The 25,287-nt window shown below is 38.6% G+C and overlaps 1 protein-coding gene across 1 annotated transcript in view; it reads left to right on the plus strand.

The window, feature by feature from the left end:
• SPIRE1 (spire-type actin nucleation factor 1) overlaps positions 1–25,287 on the plus strand; it is a gene marked incomplete at its 5' end in the record, with an annotated part of 66,833 nt that overhangs the window by 25,187 nt on the left and 16,359 nt on the right. Inside the window, 5 exons of the mRNA XM_010283207.1 lie at positions 9,335–9,418; positions 10,536–10,700; positions 17,203–17,289; positions 17,666–17,795; positions 21,205–21,246. Coding sequence (XP_010281509.1) covers positions 9,335–9,418; positions 10,536–10,700; positions 17,203–17,289; positions 17,666–17,795; positions 21,205–21,246 — 508 coding nt within the window. The remainder of the gene's footprint in view (positions 1–9,334; positions 9,419–10,535; positions 10,701–17,202; positions 17,290–17,665; positions 17,796–21,204; positions 21,247–25,287) is intronic.

Below are 25,287 nucleotides of genomic sequence, written 5' to 3' on the forward strand. Positions count from 1 at the left end.
TTTATCCTCATGCTGGTGGTGGAAGATGCAAACCAGTCAGAGGCATAAGGGGCTGATGCTGTCTTTCCGTCCCGGTTGAGATGCATCTGTCCAAGGGGAAGAATCCTTCAGAGCTGGTTTTCTGTTGCACAGGGTCAAGTTTCACCTCCACTTTTCCTCCACTCCTACTCAAAATGAAAGCAATCTTTGAACAGAAGCAGTGTCATACAAGGATAATTTTGACAGTGTCAGCATGGCTAAAGAGCCACTTTTTTTTCTGAAGTGCCTGTGTTACGGTGCATCTGCCTTCAATGTCCTTGTACAGACAGGATACAGTGTCTCTGTGCTAAATCTGTCTCCTGAACCTTGACATCATTAATTTCACATCTTGGCGTTTGACTGCTCCTTAGTGTTCTGACCACTGGATATGCTAATTGAGGGACCTGTGCTAGAAACACCTCAACTAACAGCTATTGCAAAGTCCATGTTGAGGATCAAAGATAATACCCTGTGGAGTTCTTCTTTCTGCTCAGAGAGGAATTGTTTCCAGCAGTTCTTGAACATTTTGGCCACAGTAAGCAGTAATAAGGCATCTCTGTTGTCACTGTCAAAGTAAAATATTGTGGTTTATAGCCATTTGAAACTAAGTCTTAACAGTAGGCTTTTTAAAATTTGTTTTAAAAGTAGAGGGGTGTCTTGAATTTGCAAATTATCTAATCACCTTGTAATCGGACATAAAAACCCAACAACATCTGATCACACCATACTATGAGTTAATCCCAAATGAAAGAAACCATTTGCCTTTCAAAGGCTATTAGGGATTGATGGAAAGCACATTTAGGTCAAAGGAAGTAATCTTCGTAGATGGAATTTTGGCCCTACTGAAATCAGTAAGACTTTTATTGCTGTACCTAACCAGGCCAGAATTTTGATCTTTTGATTTCATTTTACTCTGCATCAGTCCCCCAGTAGGCATACAAGATGTGACCAAGAAAATTATCTTACAGGCAGCTTTTGGAATCTGGATACTTTGGTTTTATGATGCGATTGATCCTTGCTTATAGCTTTTATCCAACTATAGATTTGGAATGTTTTTTATTTTGAAAATAATGTGGCGTATAAAAAAAAAATAGGTATGAAGAAAATACAAGGTGGAATGCTGTAAATCTTGTTACACGATTTTAAAATGACCTCTATAGTTTATACCTGAGGCAAGCAGGAATCACGTGATCACGCTAGGTTTGTACCAGTAAAAACTGTGGTATTGTTTATATGCTCCTCTCTCTTGCAAATACATAGAAGAATCTTAATTCATTATGAATATGGTTAAACACAATTCAAATCAATAAATTTCTTTCTCTTTTCCTTTTGTTATTGTCATATGAGCATTGTGTATGAAGGAGAGAAACACTTAGCATTTCAGTAAGGCCTTTTTGTTGTCATGAGTTTGTGGTGATTGCATTGGCAGATAACTGGGGAAAAACCCCAAATTACATACATCAGCTCCAATTAAAAAAAACTTACACTGTGTAATATTGTGTTTGTGACACTAAAGATGCCAAGAATTTTAAACTGTTAGTTCATTTCAAAATCTGACAGCTTTGTTTGGAGATCTTTCTTTAGAATCCCTCAGACCTAGACACAGTTGTGGATGTTAGATCAAAATGAAATTAAAAACACTAAAAAGGGGGAAAAATCCCGTAAAATCACTTAAAATAACTTTCCTATCAATAAAAATTACTTTGAAATGCCTTGGATTCCTTCTAGGGCCACTGGATGGCATGTGGGTGTCTGTTTCCCAGGTATGTGATGTTCATATTTTTTGCTCAGTAGGACCTAAAACAGCCAACAAGGTACTGTAGTGAAAGAGGGAGAATTTTTAGCTGCAGAAATTCACTTGCTGGGAGTGGACCAAATCTGACCTATCTTACAGCCCAGGACGGGTTTAGAAGGGAAATAAACCATGAAAGAGGCAGAAGAAATATTGCTATGATGCTGTTTTTAGTTTGGCACTATAGAAACTGCATTGAAAGTTATAGAATTTCATGAGGGATAGATCAGGAGGCAGAAGGGTTAGGCCTATGGGGCTGTAATATGTTTTGTTACTAATACATATACTGAGTAGTCATGTGCTCTCCAGTCTATCATGTGAACATCACTGTCATATAATAAATGGAGCGTGGTTTCAGGAAGGGTTATGTTGGCATGCATTTGGGTGTGTGCATTAATCAGAAATGATGAAGCAATGAGTGAGCTGTTCAGGTCATCTCAATGGATGTCAAATAAAATGTTTCAGGCACTTTGTCATATACTTGATGCCATGTGGTTTTTATTTCCAGTCTGATTCCCTGTGTATGAAAGGTCAGCAGTAAAGCTGACTTGCAGACAGAGATGGTAGTTCCATTCTTAAAGAGAATGAAATGTTTAATGCAGTGAATGCACAGGAGAGGACTCAAGCCACAGCTGAGAAAGATGTGATAGTACTCTTGCAATAGTAAAAAAATAAAAGTAAATATAGTAACAGTAGTAAAATATGTATTTCTGTGGAATAGCAGCAGCAACTCCAAAGGTACACTGGAAATTAAGTTAACTAATCTGATCTAACTTTGCACCTTTTTGCAACGTGAAGTTTTTCTAGCAAGTTCACTGGGGTGTTTTTTTAGCTTGCTGGCAGCGTCTGTATGCTGCTCAGGCTCTGTGAAAGGTGCCCTTGCTGCAGATCAGTACCATCTGCTGCCATCCAGAAGTGGTCTTTTGATGGGCCAGGACCTCCTAACTCTGTGTCCTGCTGTTTAAGCATTTACAGCTGATGACAAAAATGGAATACAGCTTGTTTCTTTATCTCAAGCAGTGAGCTTTTAAAATCGCAATAGGAAAATTCCACAAAAAGGGGATCTATCCTTTTTTTCTTTTTTTGATTGTCTGTGGGGAAAAATGGTCAATGAGGTGGAGGAAACGCATGCATATGTGGCAAGGGGGAAGATAGTTTGAATATCTGCCAAGAACAGACCTCATATAAAAAAGATTAATCTTTTTCAGGGTCATCCAGAAGTCATGTAGATCACCTTTGTTCTCACCTAGGCATAGACAGAACTGTAGGCACAAATAAATGGGATAAAGCAAATGTTCCTGCTGTGGAGTATCTGAAAAGGTCACGCACATAGCTCAGAAATGGCGTGAAGGTTGACTGAGAGAGACAGGGAGAGACTGTGGAAGCATAGGAATGCAGAAATTGCTGCCCTGGATTGGACCAGGGATCCATCTGGTCTGCTATCCACATTGTGAACCTGCTTTACTGAGGGGGTATCTGCCCTAGTCCTCCTTCAGCTTCCTGTCACTGCCCAGTCTTGCCTTCTACTGGAGTTAATGCTTCACGTGTGCTTAATGGCTGAGTGAGCCAGCAATGTGCCCTTGTCGCAAAGAAGCCTTATGGTGTCCTGGGCTGCCTGCAGGTTGAGGGAGGTGATCCTTCCCCTCTGCTCAGCACTGGTGAGGCCACAGCTGGAGTGCTGGGTCCAGTTCTGGGCTCCCCAGTACAAGAGAGACATGGACATACTGGAGAGAGTCCAATGAAGGGCCACAAAGATGATGAAGGGACTGGAGCATCTCGCATTTGAGGAGAGGCTGAGTCCTGAGTCTGTTTAGCCTGGGGAAGAGAAGGCTCCAGGGGATCTCACTAACGTCTATAAATACCTGAAGGAAGAGTGAAAAGAGGACACAGCCAGGCTCTTTTCGGTGGTGCCCAAAGACAGGGCCAGAGGCAATCGGCACAAACTGAAACAGAGAAGGTTCCTTCTGAACATCAGGAACACTTTTTTATTGTGAGGATGACCGAGCACTGGCACAGGTTGCCCAGGGAGGCTGTGAAGTCTCTATCCTTGGAGATACTCAGAAGCTGCCCGGACACAGTGTTGGGCAACTGGCTCTGGGAGGCAGGGAGGCTGGACCAGCTGACCTCCAGAGGTCCCTTCCAACCTCCAACACTCTGTGCGTCTCTTGAGTGGTACCAGTAAATCTGGTGATGCCAGCCTGTAGCAGAGCTAAGCATTTGTGAGTGGGCTGTGGGTGATAAACTCCAAAACTGGCACAGCTGGTGCTAAAAGACACCGTGTGATGCTGGCCAGCTTAAAATACAAGAAATGTCCAGTAGGCAGACGTGTCATCATCTGCCGCAGTAGGTTTGACTCATGTCTCAAAAATTCTTAGAGATTGATGTATACACCCTAAAGCATCAAGGTTAATATTCCTTCCAAACTAATTAAGACTTTGTATATTTTATAATTGCCTACATCTATGATTGCAGTGAAAGTCCATGCTTATCAAAAACTTGTCCATAATTTCATTATTCATAGTATGCCTTGTAGTTAAGTTTTTGGTAGAATACAGATAAAGCTCCCAATCTAACATCTTCATACTGTTCATTTAAATCATGTTGCCTTTCATTTCTGTCCTTTCTGATGTAAAAACATAATTCTTTCAGTCTGCCTGGATGTATTTCAATCTGATCTGTATGAAAATGTAAACATACAAATTCTAATTAAGTACATGAGTAGAAATGAAATAGTTCCTTTCTTTTTTTCCTAGTTTCATGCCATGCAAAGATGCCATTGGAAAACAGTTAATTAAAAAAGTGTTACTTTCCATTTAACATGGCTATACTGGTGTATTATTTGTACAAAATATGATAATAGAGGTAGTTAATAGGTACCTAAACAATGTTAATGGCTAACTTATTTTGGAAATACGGTCATTAGCCAAGTTACTCTTAATAGTCTTGTGACTGTAAAAGCTGTTAAATACCCTGCTGCTTGGATTGTCAGAAAGCACAGCTGGAGAAAGAAATTGATTCATAAACTTTTCTGCACATAACTTCACTTTTGCCTATACTTCCAGGCTTCCAGTGACTCCACGTTTGCAACTGTGGTGTTGTCAGGCTTGCAGCCGCATCATGTTAATCCCTCAATTTAGGAACTTCAATAAGGGAAAAGGCTGCTGGTTTGTTTTTGTGGGGTTTTTTTGTTTTGTTTTTTGTTTTTCTTAAGTGATGCAGGCACTGTCATTCAAGAAATGTTACATGCACTTGGTTTGAGGTTTTTTTGCTGCTTCTTAAACAGTTATGTTGAGCAGCAGGGTGACTATTGCCCTTTCTAGAGCTGAGGGGCGTGCGTTGACCCATACCACTACAGCTGAAGAACTTTGTCTGATATCCACAGAAGAGGTTTTTCAGGGACTGATTTAACTGATCCTATTCCCATGTTTGAATTAAATGGGGTTTGGGTCTTTTCAAAAGACTAGAGTAATGCCGCTGGCCAAGCCCTTGGAATTTAAACCCAAGTTGGATAGCTGAATATATAAAAGCAGTTTTTCCCCGATGTCCAGGTTATATATTTTTTAAATTATATACTTTTAAATTGAATTTAAAAAAATATTTTTAAATTTTTAAAAGGTGCAAGAACATTTTATTAGTTTCGCAGATAGCAGCGTAAGAATTACTTGCATCAGTGAACAAATGACTCCTAATTAAGAATATAAACGGGGAACTGCAGTAGACTGTGTTCTGCAACTGGTGAAAGACAAAGTCCAGCTCTGGATTCCCAAGAATACCATCTTCATTAAAATGCTGTGTTTTAGAGAGCATTTTGTGGAAATCAGTCTTTGACGCTGTGCTGACAAGTGCCTTATATAAACTCCCATCTGTCACCGAGCACAGGAGAGCGTGTCTCAAATGTGGGACACGCAGCAGCAAATCAACTGCCTGCTTTTAATAGTGCAGCAAGACGTTTGGTGTTTTTATTACTAGCTTGTGTCACAAACCGCAGGTTTTTTTTAAAAAAATGACCAAATGCTTTAATGGTTTAAAAAAAGCCAAAGCTGTTGAAACACTCACTTCCTACATATCTGACCCTTATTTCCTGAATGTACGCCCAGGCTGTAATAGGTAAATCAGGTCTGTGGTATGGGTCTGAGGTTCTGGGATCGTTTAGAAAAACCCTTTTATGATGTTTCTGCTTTCTGAAATGGAAACTCATTTAGACCATATATTATACTGTAATAGCTTTTCTTAAGCCGTTGTCCCAAGGGTAAGAACAAGTGGCTACAGCCACTGAGGTTACTTGCAGGTTTTGGATCACGGTTAAGTTCTGAGAAATGGTCTCTTCTATTGTAAATGTGTTGGTTTCTATAATTTACAATCGAAAGAGATGCGAAACCCACTGATGCTGGCTGGGGGTGCTGGAGGGAAATGATAACATTTCATTTAGTCTAGAAGTTTAAATGTAATCATTTGTCACAGTGAATTTATTCCTTCCTAAGCAGCACCTGACAGATGGAGAAGGGTTAAAGCAGCCTGCCTTAAGCACTGACTGCACGGATACAAGCACTTGCTGCTGCTTTTTCTCCCCAATTCCTAAAGCTTTCTCACTTCTATAATGATTTAAATCCTTTCCTTCCGTTCCCCACTAATTGCATGGTGAGCTGCATCTAGGGGTGTGAGCCGGGTGCTGGGGAGGGGAGCGAACTATCCCTGCAAAGTGTGGGTCTCTGCTGGTATGAGGGAAGCAGCTGGAGCTGTTGGCTGGGTTGGGGAAGAGTAGGAGCCCAGCTTTGGCACTAGCCTGCGCTTGTATCAGCTCATTTGGGTCATAAAACTGCACTTTGAGAGACTTATCTCTTGGCTGCTGGCTTTTGCTCTTGCAACTCTCCAGTGTAGCCCACACCACTTACACCTGTGCTTTCTCGGGCAGAAACTCCCCCTCTAGCTATGTTCCAGAGAAACTAATTAGATGGTTGCCTTATTTGGAAAATCTTTCAGCTGTTCAGGGTTGGGGTTTTTTCCCCCCTTCTTATTTTCTGCTGTTAAGAAAAACAGGTTGTAATCTTTTTAGCTTCATGGAATATTTATGTCAGTCAAAGGCATGAGCCTTTGGGCATAAACCAGCCCAGTAAACTGTACGGTAAGGAACATGGTTGCTGAGATGGGTAATTGCCACAAATCTTGTTGAACAGTCAAAGTGAAGGTTAAGCAGCTGGAACATGTTAATTTTTTAAAAATTAATGTATACCTTCCAGTATGGAAAGGAGGAGCAAATCTGACAGTTGTGAGCTCATTTACTGAAGTTAGCTTTTTGATTACAAAGAGAAAAAGGAGAAAGTATCAGAATGATTTTATACTTTGCAGTTTATCAATAAATGTTAGCAGTTTGCAAGAAAGCAAATAATTTACAGTTCATAGATACTGCATTTGAAATGATTACTGCAACTATATGATACAGCAAAGAAGAAACCCTGGATGGCAAAATACACATAAGCGAGGCCTTCATGTTACTCGTTCTTTCAATTTTTCTTTTTTTTTTTTTTCCCCTTGGAAAAGGGTGATTGCCTGTAAGTGTCCGACTGAATGCTGACTGCAGTGACAGGACCAATACAAGTTTCCATAAAGATGTTCTTTCCCAATTGGGTATCCTGTGGTGATACTGCAGGTCATGCTAAAATGTTCCCATGTTGTCCCGTGATATATTTGCTTCTGTAGTGTGGGTGATTTATGGGTTTTTTTTAGAGTCTTCCTGTAAATTCTGTATTTTATTTTTATAGCTCAATGGTAGTGTTTCTTCTTTGATATGAAATCAAGTGTGTTACTTAAATAAGACAATAAATAACCCATCTGCTCTCTTTCCAAAACCTCTGTGGTGGCTGACTCACATGTGCTATCTCTGTAACCAGGTTTGGTAGATACTCACACTCTGTTAAATGTGCAGGTTAAGCACTCTTCCAGTGCTTCCATTTCTTCCACTGAAATGTTGGCAGTTTTGGAACTACTTCCAGGAAAATTTTTTTTTACAAAATATGCTTCTTTTTAAGTTTTCTGGGAAGCTCAAAAGCTAAATTGAGACTGATTGTTCAGTTCCATTAAATCACAGAATCACAGAATCATTAAGGTTGGAAAAGACCTCTAAGATCATCAAGTCCAACCATCAACCATGCCCACTAAAACATGTCGTGAAGTGCCACGTCTACACGTTTTTTGAATACTTCCAGTGATGGTGACCCCACCACCTCCCTGGGCAGCCTGTTCCAATGCCTGACCACTCCCTCAGTAAAGAAATTTTTCCGAATATCCAGCCTAAACCTCCCCTGGCGCAACTTGAGGCCATTTCCTCTCGTCCTATTGCTAGTTACTTGAGAGAAGACACCAACACCCACCTCAGCACAACCTCCTTTCAGGAAGAGCTTGGGTGCTTAAAAAGTGAGAAGAAGATTTTTGATAAATAAATACATCTGTCTGGCCTCTGACCTGTTGCTTTAGTTTCATAAAATAAACAATTAGTTAGCAGAGGATTTAACCACCCATTTTGAATGCATTAGTGAGCACTTAGAATAACAGATCAAATTAAACATTGTCAAAGATTTCCTGGAAAACTCTCTGTAAAAGTGAGTGTTGAGAATTTGTTTGTACTGCTGATTCCAGGACATTTCAATACAGAATTAAACAAAAAAATAGCATTTTGAATATGCATATGTGTATAAAATGATTTCTGTAAAGCCACAGCCTTTCACTTGCATTTGTCTGTGTGCAGGCTTGCCTGTTCTTTGGTCTGTTGTAACTTTTAATCATTTTTCATATTCTTGTTAGTATGAAAGCTGTTTTTTTGCCCCTTTGCAGACAATCTTTTCCATATTTGCATGATCTGATCTTGTTCATAAGTAGCATTTTCTAACTTTGAAAGATCTGTTTTTCTTCCTTACATGATTTTATTACTCAGATTTCAGGATCTGTAACTATGTTATACAGACTACTTAATGTCAATATATATGCAGAGCTGTCACTATTCAGTTTAAAGGATTTCTCATAGTTTATTTCTCCTCACAACTAACTTTCTGGGAATTTCTCCTACAAAAATGAGCTGTCTCGAATTCAACAAACAGTAATTTTGGTATGAATGGGATCCTTACAAAGTTGGTAAGGTTTTCAGTGTTGTAGCTTAACAGACCTGCTGGGTTTGTTTGGTTTTTTCCTATGTATATGCCAATTTTAGGTATATTAAAATTTCTATAGTAAGTTATATAGTTAGGTATATTTAAAATTTCTATAGTTTTTCCTCTGGCATGCAATTATCTGAAGTACTTTCATACTCAAAACTTAAGATTTTCTCCCAGCATTTAAGGTCCACTTTTCAAATAAGAAAAATACACTCAAATAGTATTTCAAGTTACTTTTACAGTATTGCTATTCAAGCCATAAAACATTCAGTAGAATACTTAAACAACGTAATTTAACAGACATCCAAAATTAAGATTCAGTTTTACTTGAGAGTAATACCACCACTCATTTATCAACTCTTTTTCTTTTCATTGGCAGAATCTGAAGAAGATTCAAGAAATGGACAAAGAGGCAAGTGATGAATCCAGCACAGATCTTGACGACTTAAAAAATGCTGACTGGGTAAGATAACAATTCAATAGTGACTCAGCATCATTACTAGTAGTTTATATTTCTTTATAATGCTTAGCTAAAGTTGTTTGTCTTATGTTAAAATCAGTGTGTGGTTTTTTTAACATAAGGATTAACAGTAACACATGACAAGTTGAGTCCAACTCCAAATGGAGTCTCAGCCTTCCTTCACACACAGGTGAAACAATACAAGTATCCAAGCACTAAATTTTTTCTTTAGGCTTTTTTCTGGAAAAAAGAAAGCTTTGGCTTTGGAGAGAAGCTTTTGCAATTTAAAAAGACTGGACTTTTCAACAGGTATCATGCTGACTGCCCTTCATTGGGACAGCCAGGCAAGTAGGCAGAGCCACCAGCTGAGTTTCTCCAATGGTGAAAGAAAAATGTTACAGAGAAACTTTTAACAGAAAATAACTTGTTTTATTTTCTGGTTACTATTCTTGCCAGTTCATAGAGGAATATTATGAAGTTCTTAAAAGTACTTGATTTCAATCTCTCAATCTTCTGTTCACCACCTGTTCTTCCTTCTCTCCAGCCATTCTCTCTGCCCAGAAAATGAGAGGGAGGTGTTAGTGTGTGGTGCTCTTACAGGCAGAGCAAAAGGAAGTTGAGTACTGAGAGAATATTGCTAGACCTGAGGATTTGGAGTCCATTCCAAAATTTCTATTTGAAGAACAACTGCTGGAAAATTTTGCAAGAAAGTTCTGGGCCTAAGGGAAACAACGTTTTGGATTCAATCACTGTTTTTAGTATTAGCTATAAGTCTAGAAACTTCCCTGACATGCTTGCAGTATACTTGAAATGGAAGTATAAATATATGGTCAGAGAATTTCAAATCCTTTTTCTGTATTATCTTGGAGAGGAACATCACTTGAGGTGAGACTCTGCAGTCCTGCTGAGTTGCAGCAAGGTTTTGTTATGTTCATGAGGGTTAAAAATAGGCTTGTATAAAATAATCACAGATAAAATGGCTTTTGGTTGATGTGTTAAAAATAAAATAGTACAGCTGTACATATTTGGTGGTGTCCTGAAAGGAGAATGAACAACTTTGTTTTAATCTGATGTGGTATTCAGGGTAAGGTATCAAATAAAATTTCTCTTTTCTCTTCAGGCTCGTTTTTGGGTACAAGTGATGCGAGATTTACGGAATGGTGTTAAACTTAAAAAAGTTCAAGAGCGTCAGTACAACCCGCTCCCAATAGAATATCAGCTCACACCCTATGAAATGCTAATGGATGATATTAGATCCAAACGCTATACCTTAAGGAAGGTCATGGTAAGTCAAGAGAATCACTAGAATTTGTCAATTCTTTTCCTTTTTCATCATCTTCTTTTTTTCCTCTCTTTTTTTTCCTGAGAACCTTGAAATTATGATTTCATGTAGGTAGTAATGTTCATGGTTTGTATATGGCATCTTAAATTTACATAGTACATTGAGGGGAAAAACATGAAACCAATAAACATTGTGTATTTTGTTTTCCATATGGCAGGCATTTAAAATTCTGACAGACATACCTACTACATATCATATGCTTGAACAAATGAGTTGTGTTGGTTTTATGATAACCTTGAGAGTCATATCAAAAGTCCTGTCATGCTTTCCACTGAGAGATTGTTTTAGGCTTTTCTTATTGGGGAGAACATTTATCTTGAGTTACAACATAATTTTTGGAATTCCAGAATGTAATGTGCTACTGTGTTGTTACATGTGTGATACTGTGACGGGAAAGGAAAACCTACAGTGGTTGAAAACTTACATTACCTACTACCCATATTACAGTGTTTGAAAACTTACCGTGATCTGTTATGAATTTTCAAGGAATACTCTACATAAAAATTTTAAATCTTCAATTTGTAGTAGTTAAGCTTAATTATTTTCAGCATATCCTATTGCTGCTTTCAAGTCAAGACAATATGCCAAAGCAAGCTGGAGAGTGTTCACGGGTCTCCTCCTAGATACTCATAAAGGTGCATATAAGATTGACTTGAGACACTCTTTTTATCAGAACCCATTTGATGTTTACTGGTATCTCCCTGTACTTTCTTTCCTTTTGGTTTATATTGTGTTTGACATTAAGATGTTCTTCCTGATAAGTGAGCAACAGATCTAAAGGGCTCCTTATCCCTAGTAGGACATTTTAAACCTCTTTGTCAGAGGCATGTATTTGGTCAATGTCAATATTTATACCTTGCACTTACTTTGCCTGTTATTAGTCAGAGTGGAAGCATTGTCTTAGAATATTCAGTGTTCAAACGTATTTGCTTTCCTGACAAAACCTCACAAAACCTTTGTTAGTGAGAAAGCCGTGATTCCACTAGAAGAATTCAGAGATGGGGATGGGGGGAGAGATGGGACAGACAGAAAGCGGGTAGTTTGTTCTATCAGAGATCATTAGAAAAAAGAATAAAGGAGGAAAAATTTGAAACTACTACATGGGGAGCAAATAAATGAGTTCTGTTACAGATATAAATGCCTTTTATGTATCAGCTGAAAGTACTTTCCTAATCAAGATCTGGATTTAAACTATCAGATTGTATTTATTTTCTGCAGCAGATGTCGCTTAAATGTTAAATCAATAGGGTAAACTACGTACCCAAGTAATCATGTCATCTGTCTTTCTGCTAACAATTCAGAGAACCGTGCTAGGTGTTTATACTGCCCACTGCAAAAGAGGAGCAGTCTCCTCAGGACCTTGATTACTGTATGTAGTCAGGATAGTAGTTTTGTTTGAATGGGAACGCCTAGGTCATCTAATTTTGCTTTTGTCAGACTAGCCTTTAGTTCATCTGCTGAGCAAGCTCCTGCCTCTTGAGAAGAGATCTTTGTTATATGGTAGGTCTTCGAGGCACAGTTGCTCTTCTGCTCATCCAGACTCTCGCTGTATATGAAATCCATGCAAGCATCTGTTTTTGTCCTGCTATCTTGTCTACTAGGTAGATTGTCGAAAGTGACCTCTGGGCGTAAACATGAATTAGGATTACAATCAGCTGCAGGTACAGTACAGCTGTCTGTGATGCAATTGCTGGCTTAGTCTGCCAACTGCTAATGACATTGTGTTAGAAAAATAACTTCTTTCTTATTAGAAGCCTTAAATTCAGTAACTTGGATTCTGTTGCAGGGTCTGCTTGAAGAATGTGCAAACTATGCACAATAATAAGAGTGCAGTTTGACATGAAGTGTGTGGAGCCTGAAGGATTCACGTAGAATTATAAGCTTAGTTAGATTGCATAAATATAGCATCTTTTAGCTGACTGGCATGGGTCAAAGCTGATTAAATGTATTCCCATCAGAGAAAACTGTCGTGGTTCTTGAGAAGAGGAGAAAAGGACAAGAATCCTAAATCTGAATTTTAAGGCAGCCTCAGAAAGATGGATTATGTTTCTTTCTATCAGTCAAAACAGATGTTTGGCAAAATTTTTATTAAGAGCAATTGTTGCTTTAAATTGATAAGCAGCATTTTTAGACTTGGTGGCTTGTGAAAATGCATGTGCTACTAATGATGACAAGAGGTTAAGTAATTTTTTAAGGAAATGAGGTGCAACCTTAAGTCTTTACTGTTGTTTTTATTTACATAATGCTCAGTTTAAATGAGTAGCTTGATCCGTCCCTGATTGCTCAGTACTCTGAGCAGAAATCAGGAAAGGAACAGATGTTGCTATTAGGCACATTGCTTAGGAACTATTTTGGTGTTTGAGACTATCAAAAGTGTTAACAGATGCCAATAACTGGAGCTATCTGCTCTCACCCATCTTCTGTCATAGTGCAAATATTCAAAATGTTTTGAAGATGTAAAATGTCAAATTCTGGGCCTCTTGTAAATAACCGATTTCATTAGTTTTAGTGACATTGGCGTTTCTATTTCAGTACATACGAAAATAATTTCAAATTTGTCAACTCTCTATCTCTCCGATGCAAGAGTCCTTGTTTCTGTGGTTGTTGTGGGAACAAGATAACTTTCATCGTGGCATTTTGTAATCTTTGCATGTCCTCCTGGGAGAGATGTAATAGCATTTTTCTCCTGTGGAGCACTCACTCCCAGAAAGTTAAAAATTGTGAACATTGGCAGAGTCAACTCTTGGAAACAGGGAAAATTAATAATTAAATTACTCTTACAGGCTTAATTTTTCTTTATTATGCATATGCGTTAAGCTATAGCATTTAATTCCACGTAGATTCACAATTAGCTCTCTTTCCTGCCCACCTCCCTCCCTTCCAAGCTGTGCACCATTCACTACATCTTGAGCAGTGCTTACTGAACAGTAACTGGTAACTCTCATGTTACTTATTCGATGCATGGCTGTAAGGTACCTTTTATGTAGTATCCAAACTCAGCATTACATTCCGTAACAGTTAAATTCTTCATAGGTAACGATGCTCTTGTCTTCATACTCGAGCTCTTCACAAATACCTGTGATGTAGTGGTATTAGCTTGGCCATGTTGCAGAAGGGGCATTTAGGCATATAGGTTGAAGGTATTATTATCAAAAATATCCATTAATCGGCATGTCAATCTGAGAATCCTGTGGGCATGGATGTTTGGGTATCTTTAACAAAAATATTTATTTATTTACAGTATTTAGCATCTTACAGTACTTACATTAATTGCAATAACAGGTGTGCATGGACAGTATTTTCATAAGCGAGATTTCAGATGTTTCAAACTGGACGTAGAGAATGTGAGGAAAAGTCTTTGACCATTTTGTCCAACTGGGCATTGTAGAGTCTGTCATCCTCTTAAGCACAAAGTGTAACTTAGTTTTACTGAGTGGTATTCAGCTGCTTTAAGCAGGGAACTGTCCTTTTTCAGTGTCCGCCTTCATTACATGTTTCTGCAGAAGTTTAGGAGTCATCCCAGGTAGAGCAGCGAGCTTTACACTCCGTAATCATGCTTTAGGGGTGTTCAAAGAAGGATTGACTCTGTGTAAGTAGTATGGTCATCATTTGGTATCATAAACTTCTATCTATAATAGATGTGCAGCAACAGCAGTGTGAACACAGTGGCTTATGATGTGAAGTACTGAAGCACTTGATTCTTGGGACACTGCTGCTTGAGCTTGCTGCATGGCGTCAAATACGCGCTGTGTAACAACTATGTTAACAAAAGCACTACACTCTGCATAAAGAAAGATGGCAAATATATATCTACTTACAATACTTCAATTCACAACAGAACTTTATCATGAGCCGAGCTGTTCTGGAGATGATGTAGCGTTCCCCCTCTGTTTGTTTCAGTGTCCATGCAATTTCATTTAAATGAAAATTTCTAGGTAGTACAAAACAATATCAGTTTCATGTTGCCTATATTTAGAGATAACACTCTCCTACTTAATGCTGTCACCTTTTATAGTGAGGCAAATAAGTAGCTGAGATAATTGAATGTCAATGATAAGTGATGTATTTTTTGTGAAAGTCTTGTGCAGTGTAGTTCTTGTTTGGGATCACCATTTTTAAAGCTCAGGCATTAGCCAAAAGTTACTAAATACCATTTGCAGTTATTTTTTAAACTGCAAATCTGTATTTATATATTAAAACGTGATGGTAGCAGGTTGCGAGTGAGTAGACGATTACATGCTAATTTTTCTGTGCTTTAGCTGTTTAGATCTTTAAGTTTCTGGTTGATTTTTGTAATTGTTGGTTATGCTTTCCTCACACTGCCAGTTTTAATGCATACTGCTGTACAAAAGCCGTTTTACACACAACAAGACTTTGGATAGTTTTACAGTGTTTTGAGGTATTGATTTAAATACTAGTTTGCAGTTGGGGCCAATCTGGTATGTCAAAAAAATATATATATCATTTTGTTGGATGGTTTTCTTCCCCTGCATGTATCGTGGTTGCATCTGTACAGTATATCTCTGATTTAGACTTTAATCAAGAGCCATGAATTTTAATTAACTAAAAGGAAAAGATGCCTGTGAAAATGCTCATTACAGAGAGAGCTAGTTTGAGTAAAGAAATAGATCTAGTGTGGACAGAGAGGATGAAAGCTTCCCTTCAGTGTCTTTCATATCAGTACCTTGTTTGGGCGCCAAGTATGAGAAGGTAGGTTGTGCCACCGGCGCTCCTGCTCTTGGCTTGTTGGCTGCAAAACATCCACTTGCTTTGCCACCAGCTCCCTGTGTATCCTGTGGAAAATCACTTAAGCAAATCTTGCATTTCTCCTTTTCCGATCAAATGGGAATACTGATACTAATTATACCCTGGTGGCATTAAGTCAGAGCGTAGAGTGCCCTGAGGTGGAAGGCTCAGAGCCATGTATTATTTATTTCCGATTGTCATGCAGAGGGTTGTTCCCCAAGGCTGGAATGGAGATTATCAGTTTACAAAATGGCTGTTCTGATGGTAATAACCCTCAACTTCAGCTATCAACTTTGACATCTGATGAACAGTAGCTCGGAGAAGAGAGACTTCTCATTTCATTAACAAGCCTGCAAAGCATGCTGGCCTCAAAAAATTGCTCAGTCTTTAAACAGAAGAAATCAATCAGCCCACCTAAAATAATATTCTCCTCATCATAAAATGTCAAATCACTGTTTAATATAAACCTTTTCAATTTTAATTTTTTTGCACTATTTTTAGGAAGGTGATGCATGTTGCAGAGTTTAGCAGCTAGGTCTGCCAAGCTATATGAAGTTCGCTCTACGGAAGCTAAGGAGGTGGGGGAACAAATAGAATTTGGACCGTGCCTGGGGTGGGATAGCTCCAGAAAGAGTCCCCGGGAAAGCAATGAAATGTTCCCCAGGAGGGACTCTGCATCCACTTCCTTATCAGAGAAGGGATGAATCTTCTCTGGGAGGCTGTCGCTCTGCCTCAGCCTGGACAGAGGGCATGTCTGAGGTGAGCAGAGCTTTTACAGGAGCTGCATGGCATTAGCGAAGTTCAATTAGGGATCATATTCAGGTGACCTTATGGGCATTTAAACCCATTTTTCTGACTGCAGCATTCCTTCTGGTTAGCAAAAGTGCATGTGATTTGACAAACCAGAGCTGTGTCTTTACCTGTATTTTCTGGCTACAGAGCTTGTATGAAGAGAGTCTCACAAAGAAAAATGGGACAACTGACCCTTACAAAAGTCAAAGGAAAAATTAAAAAAAAAAAAAAAAGTGCTGAAATTTGGGACACTGGGTCTAAGATATATAGTGTCATGGGAATTTCTGTCAAGTCGGAGGACAGGGCTGATAACCAGCTACTGTGTAGTAATAGAAGGTACCAGAAGGATGTATGGCACAGGATGCTCCCTCATCCCTGACAGTGTGCTTGAGCACTGTGCTGTAATGAAGACTGACCCTGACAGGTGGATTTTTTTAAGCAAATCCATGCACTTACTCTCAGAGACTAAGCACAGAGTATTAGAGACTCTGTAATGATTGGCAGTGAGACATGGTTCAAACAGTTGTTCTTAAAAATGGTGTTGGTTGGCAACTTGTCCTCCAAGCAAGATACAGTCTTTGTCTGCATTCTCCCATAGGCATGATTGCAGCTGTGACATTTGATTTCATCATTTCAAAATGCTAAGTATTGCTGATTAAAGCTGCTGCAGTTATGGTTATTCTGCAGCTATCTGCAAAGCTGAAAAGCTGTTATCTACGTTTTTGCTTGCCTGTGCTCTGCATATGGATTGTTGTTCTGCTCAGGGCTGGCGCGGCTCTACGTCTGGTGCAGGTGTCAGAACGCTGCAAGCTCTGTCAGGGTTGTTGTGAGTTTTTAACTGATCTCATCATCTGCATGAGTATGAATGCAAAACACGGAAATACATATTTCACTTTCTCCTTTCCAGGTCAACGGTGACATTCCACCTCGATTAAAAAAGAGTGCCCATGAAATAATCCTGGATTTCATCCGATCGCGACCTCCATTAAATCCTGTATGTAATCCAGTGGGCTTCACTCCTAACAAAAATGTGGCTTTTTAAAGCATGTTTCTGTCCAGGGAATATGTTAAATATTGTGTTTTCTGACATGGGCTTTCAAAAATACTGTCTTCTGTATACAGAATGCAATCTCGTAAAAGAACAGTTTGTAACCTTACCAGTTAATAGCTGTTATTACCAGCAGCACTTTACTCTGGGAAATCATGATGAATTGGGGAAAAATACAATCCTCTTTCCGATTTATGTGAGTTTTACAGTTGAGTGCATGTAAAGTCATATCACAACGTTCCACCTTTTTTCCAAAAAAGTGTGAAATCTACTTTCAAGGAAGTCCTGTTTTATGTAAATATGATTATCTTTATATCCCAAGGCCTCGGCAAGAAAACTGAAACCAACCCCACCACGGCCACGCAGCCTTCATGAGAGGATACTGGAGGAAATCAAGGCAGAGAGGAAGTTACGTCCAGTCTCGCCTGATGAGATAAGACGTAGCAGGCTGGGTAAGCACATTGCTGGTTTTTACCTGCAGCATCCACAGAAAAATTCCCACATAAGAAGCAGCAGCATTAGCGATATCTGTGCAGAGGTCACAGAAGCTAAAACTATTCTCATCCCTTCAGAAAAAGAACGAACCAACAGGCTTTCCTAGGGCTGTGCAATCTTTGTGCTAAGTTATATTTAAAATTAAAATACTGTATGGTTCAGCTTGGTTCCCTTCAAGTTTTTAATGTAAGTATTGGATAACTTTAATGGCATTATATTGCTTGTTGCACATGACAGTTAGTGTTAGATTTGCTCGGAATGGAATGGGAATTACTTCTCCCCAGTGCAATATTCCTTACATATCTGCAAGTATTCTTTACGTGTCTGTTTTTAGTTTATTTTATTCTCTTTGTTTCCTGTTGTTAGCATCATTAACTTCCCTATTTTAAATTAAAACCTCCTTTTATTTTGTTTGCTGAATCTATTGCTTTTATTTTGAATCTAAACCTTTGCTTCATTTTCTAAGTTATGGAACATATGTTTGTATATATTTTCAGTAGGCAAATAATTCACACGTGCACTGCAAAGCATTTAATTTCTGCAGTGTATATTGAACAACCCACTATGAAATTATACAAATACTATGCTTTCCAGTGATCACCAGTGTGCATTTGTTGAATGGTTCTGATGACAAAAGCATGACAAATATAGTCTTACAGTGTGACTTACATTTCTTTGAGCATGGTATTTATCTATATCAGAAAAACTGAGCTAGCTGGATTTTTGAAGAGCAAAAGTAGCATTTTATGGCTAAAAAGCATGAAATAATCCATGTATGTACTGCCTGTTACTATTTTTTGCAAAATATTTGTGCTTGCCACATGTGCTTAAAGGCACTGGTCCAGATTCAAGTGGGTTGTGACAACCCATTGTCTCCGGAGGAAAACAATTTCATCAGTCTTGCTTTGTTGCATTGTTTTTGAAGTGCTCAGTAGAGTATGGTGAATGCTGGGGTGCATTTTTAAAAGCATGATGTTTTGAACATTTGTTTCTTTGGGCCTTCCAGTTTCTGATTTGGATTCAGTTTATGCTTGCTGTATAAACTAATGTTTCTAATAGGCCTAGACATTTTTCCAAATGTAGGAAACTTGTAAAAATGTAGAACGATTTCTTACTTTTCTTTCAAACATTCAACTTCAGTATTCTAAATGTTCTCCATCTGGGAACTATCACGTTCTCTCAGGGTCAGCAAATTTGATTTAATAGATCTTTAAAATTTCTAACTGATATAGACGACATCAAACCCATTTAGTAAACAGTTTCTAAAAACAATGTTAAATTTTGGAGTATTAATGGTTAGGACTTCCTGGGCTGATTTCAGGCCATAGCCTCCAATGAGGGATACCTGTCTTCTACCAATTCTTCATTTTTTGTTAAAGAATTAAATTTTTGAGTTTTACTACTGTAGTAATTCCCCTTCAGTCTAGTGAATTCTTTGGATTAAATGCCATATTACTGGAGATGGAAAAGAGGATGCATGCAAGTTTTGTTTCCCAAGTGTTTATTTGCTGCTGGCATGAAGAAGAAAAAAGAGCTAAGGCCTTGAAGATAATTTTTTCTTACGTTGAAATAGGAGGTTTTGTTCTTTCTCACATTGAAATGATTGTTATGTCCAAAGTTCCTTTTAGAATAAAATGTGTTTGTGCAGAATTGGGAATGGAGTAATGCTAGTGACATTCAGTATGGTACAAATAGATCTGCCATATAGTTTAGATGACCACTGAATGTAATTTAGTGTAACAACATGTAAGGTAATGAGGTTTATGGATTATAAATCTAGGTAGAACCACCATGTGGGACACTTGCACCATCTGGACAGAAATACTTGTTGCTAATAAAAGGAAGGAAAAAAAGAGCATTAGAGTGAAATATTTGGGAGTATAAGGTACGTTGCACATGTCCCAGAGTTATTCCTTGTTGCTCAGTTTATAGCAGTCAAGAGCACAACTGCACTTGACTGTTGGGGTGAGGGGGGCTGTACTCTTGCCGATCCTCCTCTGCGATTTGGGTGGACCCTATGGCATGTGTTTCCCAGCAGCCACAGGCTTTGTCCTTCTGCTCTGCACAACACATGCGTACAGGTACATGTCCTTTTAATTAAAAGCATGGATCTGTGACTCAAGGAAGTTGAGCTAATGGAGCTTGGAGAAAACTTTGTTTCATGTACGTTTTTTATCAACCTTCAGTTAGGACTCAGCATTAGATGATAAACACCCCTATGCTTTAAAATGTATTTGCCTTTATGATAAGTTTGGACAGGGATTTAGATATTGTTTCCGTAGTTGTTATCTGTGGCTGATGTTGTCTAGTTAATGAACTACAGGAAAAATACTCTGACTCCCAAATTTGGCTCTGAGTCAGCCACCAACTGCATTCACCACATAGATTTATACTCATGAGCAAAACTTGTCCCAACACACCCTTTTTTTAAACATATTTTAATGCAGTGGTATGTGTGGCTGACAGGCCCTTTCCAACCAACTTGCATGTTTATCACCTGTCAAGTAAGACAGATAAGCCAATGTCAGTTTTGATGCATTCTTGTCACTGGGCTTGGCCTGCTTATTTGGATTAGTGCACTGAAATTTTCTTTAAAGTTGAGAAATATTTTGAGTGTCTGCTCCCTGAATTACACTGTTTAATTGGAAATACAGACAGGTCTTTCCAGAAATAAAGAGCATCTGACCACTTTCTTATCTAGGAATAAAATGGTTAGAGGCCCAGAAAGAAGAGGATAATATTATGGATACATTAAAGGCTAAGTCCACCTAAGGTTTTTAAAAAGAACAAGAATCAGCACAGATCACACTGTGTTCGGTCCTTTTTTCCATCCTCTTCAAGGAAACTACTGCTCAAGCTTAGCTTGAGTGTCTCTCTTTATTAGTTTAATTATAATCATTGGAGATTATGCTTAAGAAATTAGAAATATCTTTATTTCAGGTCACTGAAACTTGTGTGAAATGTGGCTTTGTACTTTCAATTTTTTTCCCAGCTCTTTCTCTCCTCTCCCCCTCTCTCTTTTCCCTCTCCCCTTTCTTTCTTTCATGGCATTTTAGTTGAAAATATTCAATTTTTAAGATACTTCCCTCTTGTTTTGATATTTGACTTATTGAATTCCAAAAATCTAATTCTACAACTATACAAATACGTTTATAATTGCTCTGTTTGCAAGTCCCGTTTATGCTACTGTAGTTTTCAGACTTCAAGCTTTACTGCAGTAAAGCAATAGTATGTCTGGCACATTTTGGATTTAGGCAACAGAATCCAAAATGTCTCAAGTGGAGTTAATCTTTTGTTTTCATTACCCCTTTGCTTTTCTAATAGCTGAATCATTTTCTTTTTGTTGTTTTGTTTCTTTTTTTACAGCAATGCGGCCACTTAGCATGTCTTACAGTTTTGACTTGTCAGGTAAAAGGTGCAACAACACCTGACGTGGTTATTGTGCTTATTGTGAAATTTGTTCCATCTGTTCGTTGAATTCCCATTTAAGAAAGAAACTTGAAGGGATTCTTCCAAGATATGGTCAGTGAAAATAAAAATTAAGATAAATTACTTATTCATACCTACATTTCCCTTACCACAAAAGGATGCCTAGGTGTAGGAAACAACTGTATTTCACCTGAAATAGTGTGCTGAAATTCTGTTTAAATAACCAAAATAAGGTAGCCCAAAGCTATTCCAAACTCTAAAAAGCATTGCAGAATACAGTGTCACCTTCAAGTCTGATTTACTTACTTATTAATCTGACCTTTGTGTCTTTACCCTCACTTTTTGACTAGACCATCTTTTACAGTACATCATTACTCACAAGGTTCCAAAAACTAGTTTTGAACTTGTCTACCTTTCTAGATTTAATGAAATACACCTATGAATACTAATCTGGAAAGGAACTGTAAGTTCTACTGAGTGTCTTTACAGTAAATGCTTTGTGAGTTGTGAAATCAAAGACATTCACTCAGAAGAGGCTAAACCTGCCTTCTTTACTGGTTAGCAAAATAAGTTGCTAAGGTTTGCTGGTAGTAGCTGATACAGAGGATTCAATAGCTGATCCTTCATCAACTTTCTAATATAAAATTTAAAGATTCCTCTTTAAAGAAAGAGTTTGTGCCTACTATCCAGAAAATAAATTCATTCCTCCCTCATTGTACACTAACTTTCCAGGATGCTCAGGCCCAAAGACTCCATCATTGAGGCTGGAAATATTCTACATTAGGCTCAAAGGTTTGTCTGCTGGGGAGAGCTCTTATGCTAGCTCTTACCTAGTATCCCCTAGGTGACTCCTGAGAACAACAGCCTCCAAATAAATCCATGCTCTCATTTTGTGAAGAAGCAACTGCAGCTGTGCCCTCCCCCCTTCCTTCCAGCTGCACGTAGGAACATCTCATCTGGGACTTTTGCAGTTTTCATCCTGTTTCTCCGTGCACCCTGTAACCTCATGTGGTTATTTTCCCCATAGAAAGGTATAATCTGTCGAGGGGCGAGGAGGGGCTCTTGCTCCTCCTATCTGCCAGTACTGCTCATTTGTTCACAAGATGACCTGGTTAAACCCAGGAACAAATACTTTCCTTTTTTTTCTTTCTTTCTTTTTTTTTTTTTTTTGATCAGGTTGGTTTTCTGCTCTTTTTTACTGATTTAAACCTGTTTACTATCTGATCAGATGATCAGAGAGCTGGCTGAGGACACGCGCTGAGCATGGGTGGATGGGAGGAAGGAAGAGGCTCGCCCTACCGGAGGCAGTGGCAAGCTGTTAATCCAGCTCAAGCCCCTAAGTGAAACCTTACACTCATGGTGGATTGCACAGCTACTACAGCTGTCTGGTGGGATTCAAATTGCACATGTACTTGGTATCATGTTTTACTCCACTGAAAGCTGAAGGGTCCCCAGGGGTTCAGATAATAGCATAAACAGGCAAACTTCAGTTTTCAAAAAGTATCGCTGCTTTCAGATATGCCAAAAGTTCTTTCAGTTTTAAGGCCATAAAACTGAACGTGCCAGTGACCAACAAAAGGGACATGTTCAAATCTGTCCTTCTACATATGTCTGTTTGCTTCTCCTTTTGCCTTTTGTTTCTAAGACTCCTGTGACATCCTCATTTGTTTAAATCCAAATGATATTTTGTAAAAGCTCCCTTCATAATCCATTAATTCATTACCATAATGTTTTTATTTTAAAGAAGTAGCTCCATAGCAATCTATACTGTACTTGGATATGCTCTTTTTGACTGACCATTGAAGAACTCTTCCTGTTTTCTTTATCCATCTTCCAAATGTGATTGTTTTTGTTTTTTCACCTCATGTGGTTCTCAGCAAGTAGTATCACATGGCGTGACTGAGTGATCTGATTGGTTTCAGAAGTAAATTCAGGATGATTAAAACATTCCAGTTAGGTAGATATGAGACACCAGATGAGCAGTACAAATGAATTAGATGGGTTGGGACGTCAACAGTAAGCGGTAGTTTTGAATGTTGTTGCTTTGCGTGCTTTTATTTTTTTCATTATTTTGAAGGCAGGGAAGATCTAGTGCGCTTTCATTCTGTGATCACTGTTTCCACATGCTTGCTTTTTCACCACTTACATTGCTCTCTGCTTGATGAAATTGCTGTCACGAAAAAACAGAAACCAGCTGAAAAACAGAAGTGTTTCCTACTAAGTGCTAAAGGACAGGTGCAGTCTTTTATTATGCTTGCTGTCTGCAACTGGAATGATGCAGACCAATTCTGAGACAACCTGAGCTGGCACTGAGCTGGTGTAGTTGGTACATCACTCTGCCTGGCTCCATGCATCTGCCTGCTGTTGTCGTCCTGAAGAGGAGAGGAGGGGTGCCTGGGACCTCCTTTTAGGCTGGTGTTTCCTACTGGTAGAATAGAAGGAGTAAGCGGTAGCCACCTGTAACGAGAGTGATCTGAGAGTTACTCAGGTATGAACTAGGGACCACGGCAGTCATTGCCCCCTTCTTCTAATAGAAAAATAGCTTGAAAGCAGCTTCACTTCTGTGCGTTGTGTTGAATGTAGCTCAAAAGACCAGTCATTCCCACTCTTAACACTCAAGTTCTTACCCAAGAGCTGTGTGCATGGCTGCTTTGAAGTTGTTACTTCAGAAACAGTCTGTATGTTTTGGGGGCAGGGAGGTGCAGGGAGAGAAGAAAAAGGAAATGGAAACATTCACCCCAAAACTTCACAGAGATTATTCCTGTTGTTGCCAACCCTGTGAGGTGATGTGTATCACTGTTGGCTTTACGTGCCTCAAACCAGTGTGAGGAAGGAACTCCACCGGGTCCTGGTAATCTCTTAATTTAGGTAACACGATAATAAATGTGATGCAAACACCAGCAAAAGACTGGCAGCTTGGTATACTGATTTATTAGTTTTCAGTTTTGACTTCAACATGTAAGTCCCTTGAAAGGAACAGCACATCTCTGTTACCATTATTACTTATATAATCTTTCCTGGTATATTATCATCATCATATACCTATATTAATTCCATAGGTCCATTTTAGCTTTCTTTTAAACTCAGTGTAAAAATGGTAAGGTTGAGGAGTACGTTTGCTGTATAGAACAAAATTCAGGTTTCTGTTGTCATTATTTGCCAGGGAGAGATGGTTAGGAAGCAGACAGCATATAGTTGCATGACTGCTGTGGTTTGCATGTAACCTGTGGTCTGCTTAATTCCTTGTTTCGTAAGAGTCATAATCTTACATGTAAATAAAGGCGCATTTCATATTATCCTAGGGTGGTTTTTTTTGTCTCCCCCTTCTTAAGGCTAGTCAGGGAAGGCCAACACAAAGATCAAGTAATCAAATCAAGACCTTCTCTTCTTTCATTTGCCTGTTGTAATGATAGCTCAGAAGAAATTCAAAAGAAACCAAACATATTCATCCAATTTGCAGGTACTGTTCATTGTACTTGCTGCCTGAAAACACAGAGAAATGACACTCTCACAGTGTGTCTGACTCTCTGATAAAATCTTAACCCCAGAGTGTTACTCACACAAGCCTTTTTTTTGGACATAATTTGAATAATCTCCAAAACATTTAGATGTTCTATGAAACTAGAGATTGTGAAACTGCTACCCAACTACTACCCAGACTCCCCAAAAATTAGGTTTTTGTTTCAAAGAATTGTCCATTAATTTCTTCTGTCATAATCATTTTTATAAGCGCTAGTCCAATGGTTGTTCGTGACTTGTTTATCCTGATTAATTTTATCTTGTTTATGATGATGTACAATTATTTGCCACATGGTAACTTTCTGTTGCCTGAGTACATCACTAAAATAGCTTACAGGAGTCATTGTTTGGTCTGTATCTGATAACAAATTATGGTTTTAATTTTGGAACAAATTATTTTTGTTGAAACATGTTTGCTGAAACTGTAAAATTTCGTGATCCCTTCCTTAAATTACGATAATCCTTTTATTCATGTATATCCAGTACTGTAAGAGCAGGAAT

This window comes from Phaethon lepturus, unplaced genomic scaffold (assembly GCF_000687285.1).
Source record: "Phaethon lepturus isolate BGI_N335 unplaced genomic scaffold, ASM68728v1 scaffold7613, whole genome shotgun sequence".
Lineage (NCBI taxonomy): Eukaryota > Metazoa > Chordata > Aves > Phaethontiformes > Phaethontidae > Phaethon > Phaethon lepturus.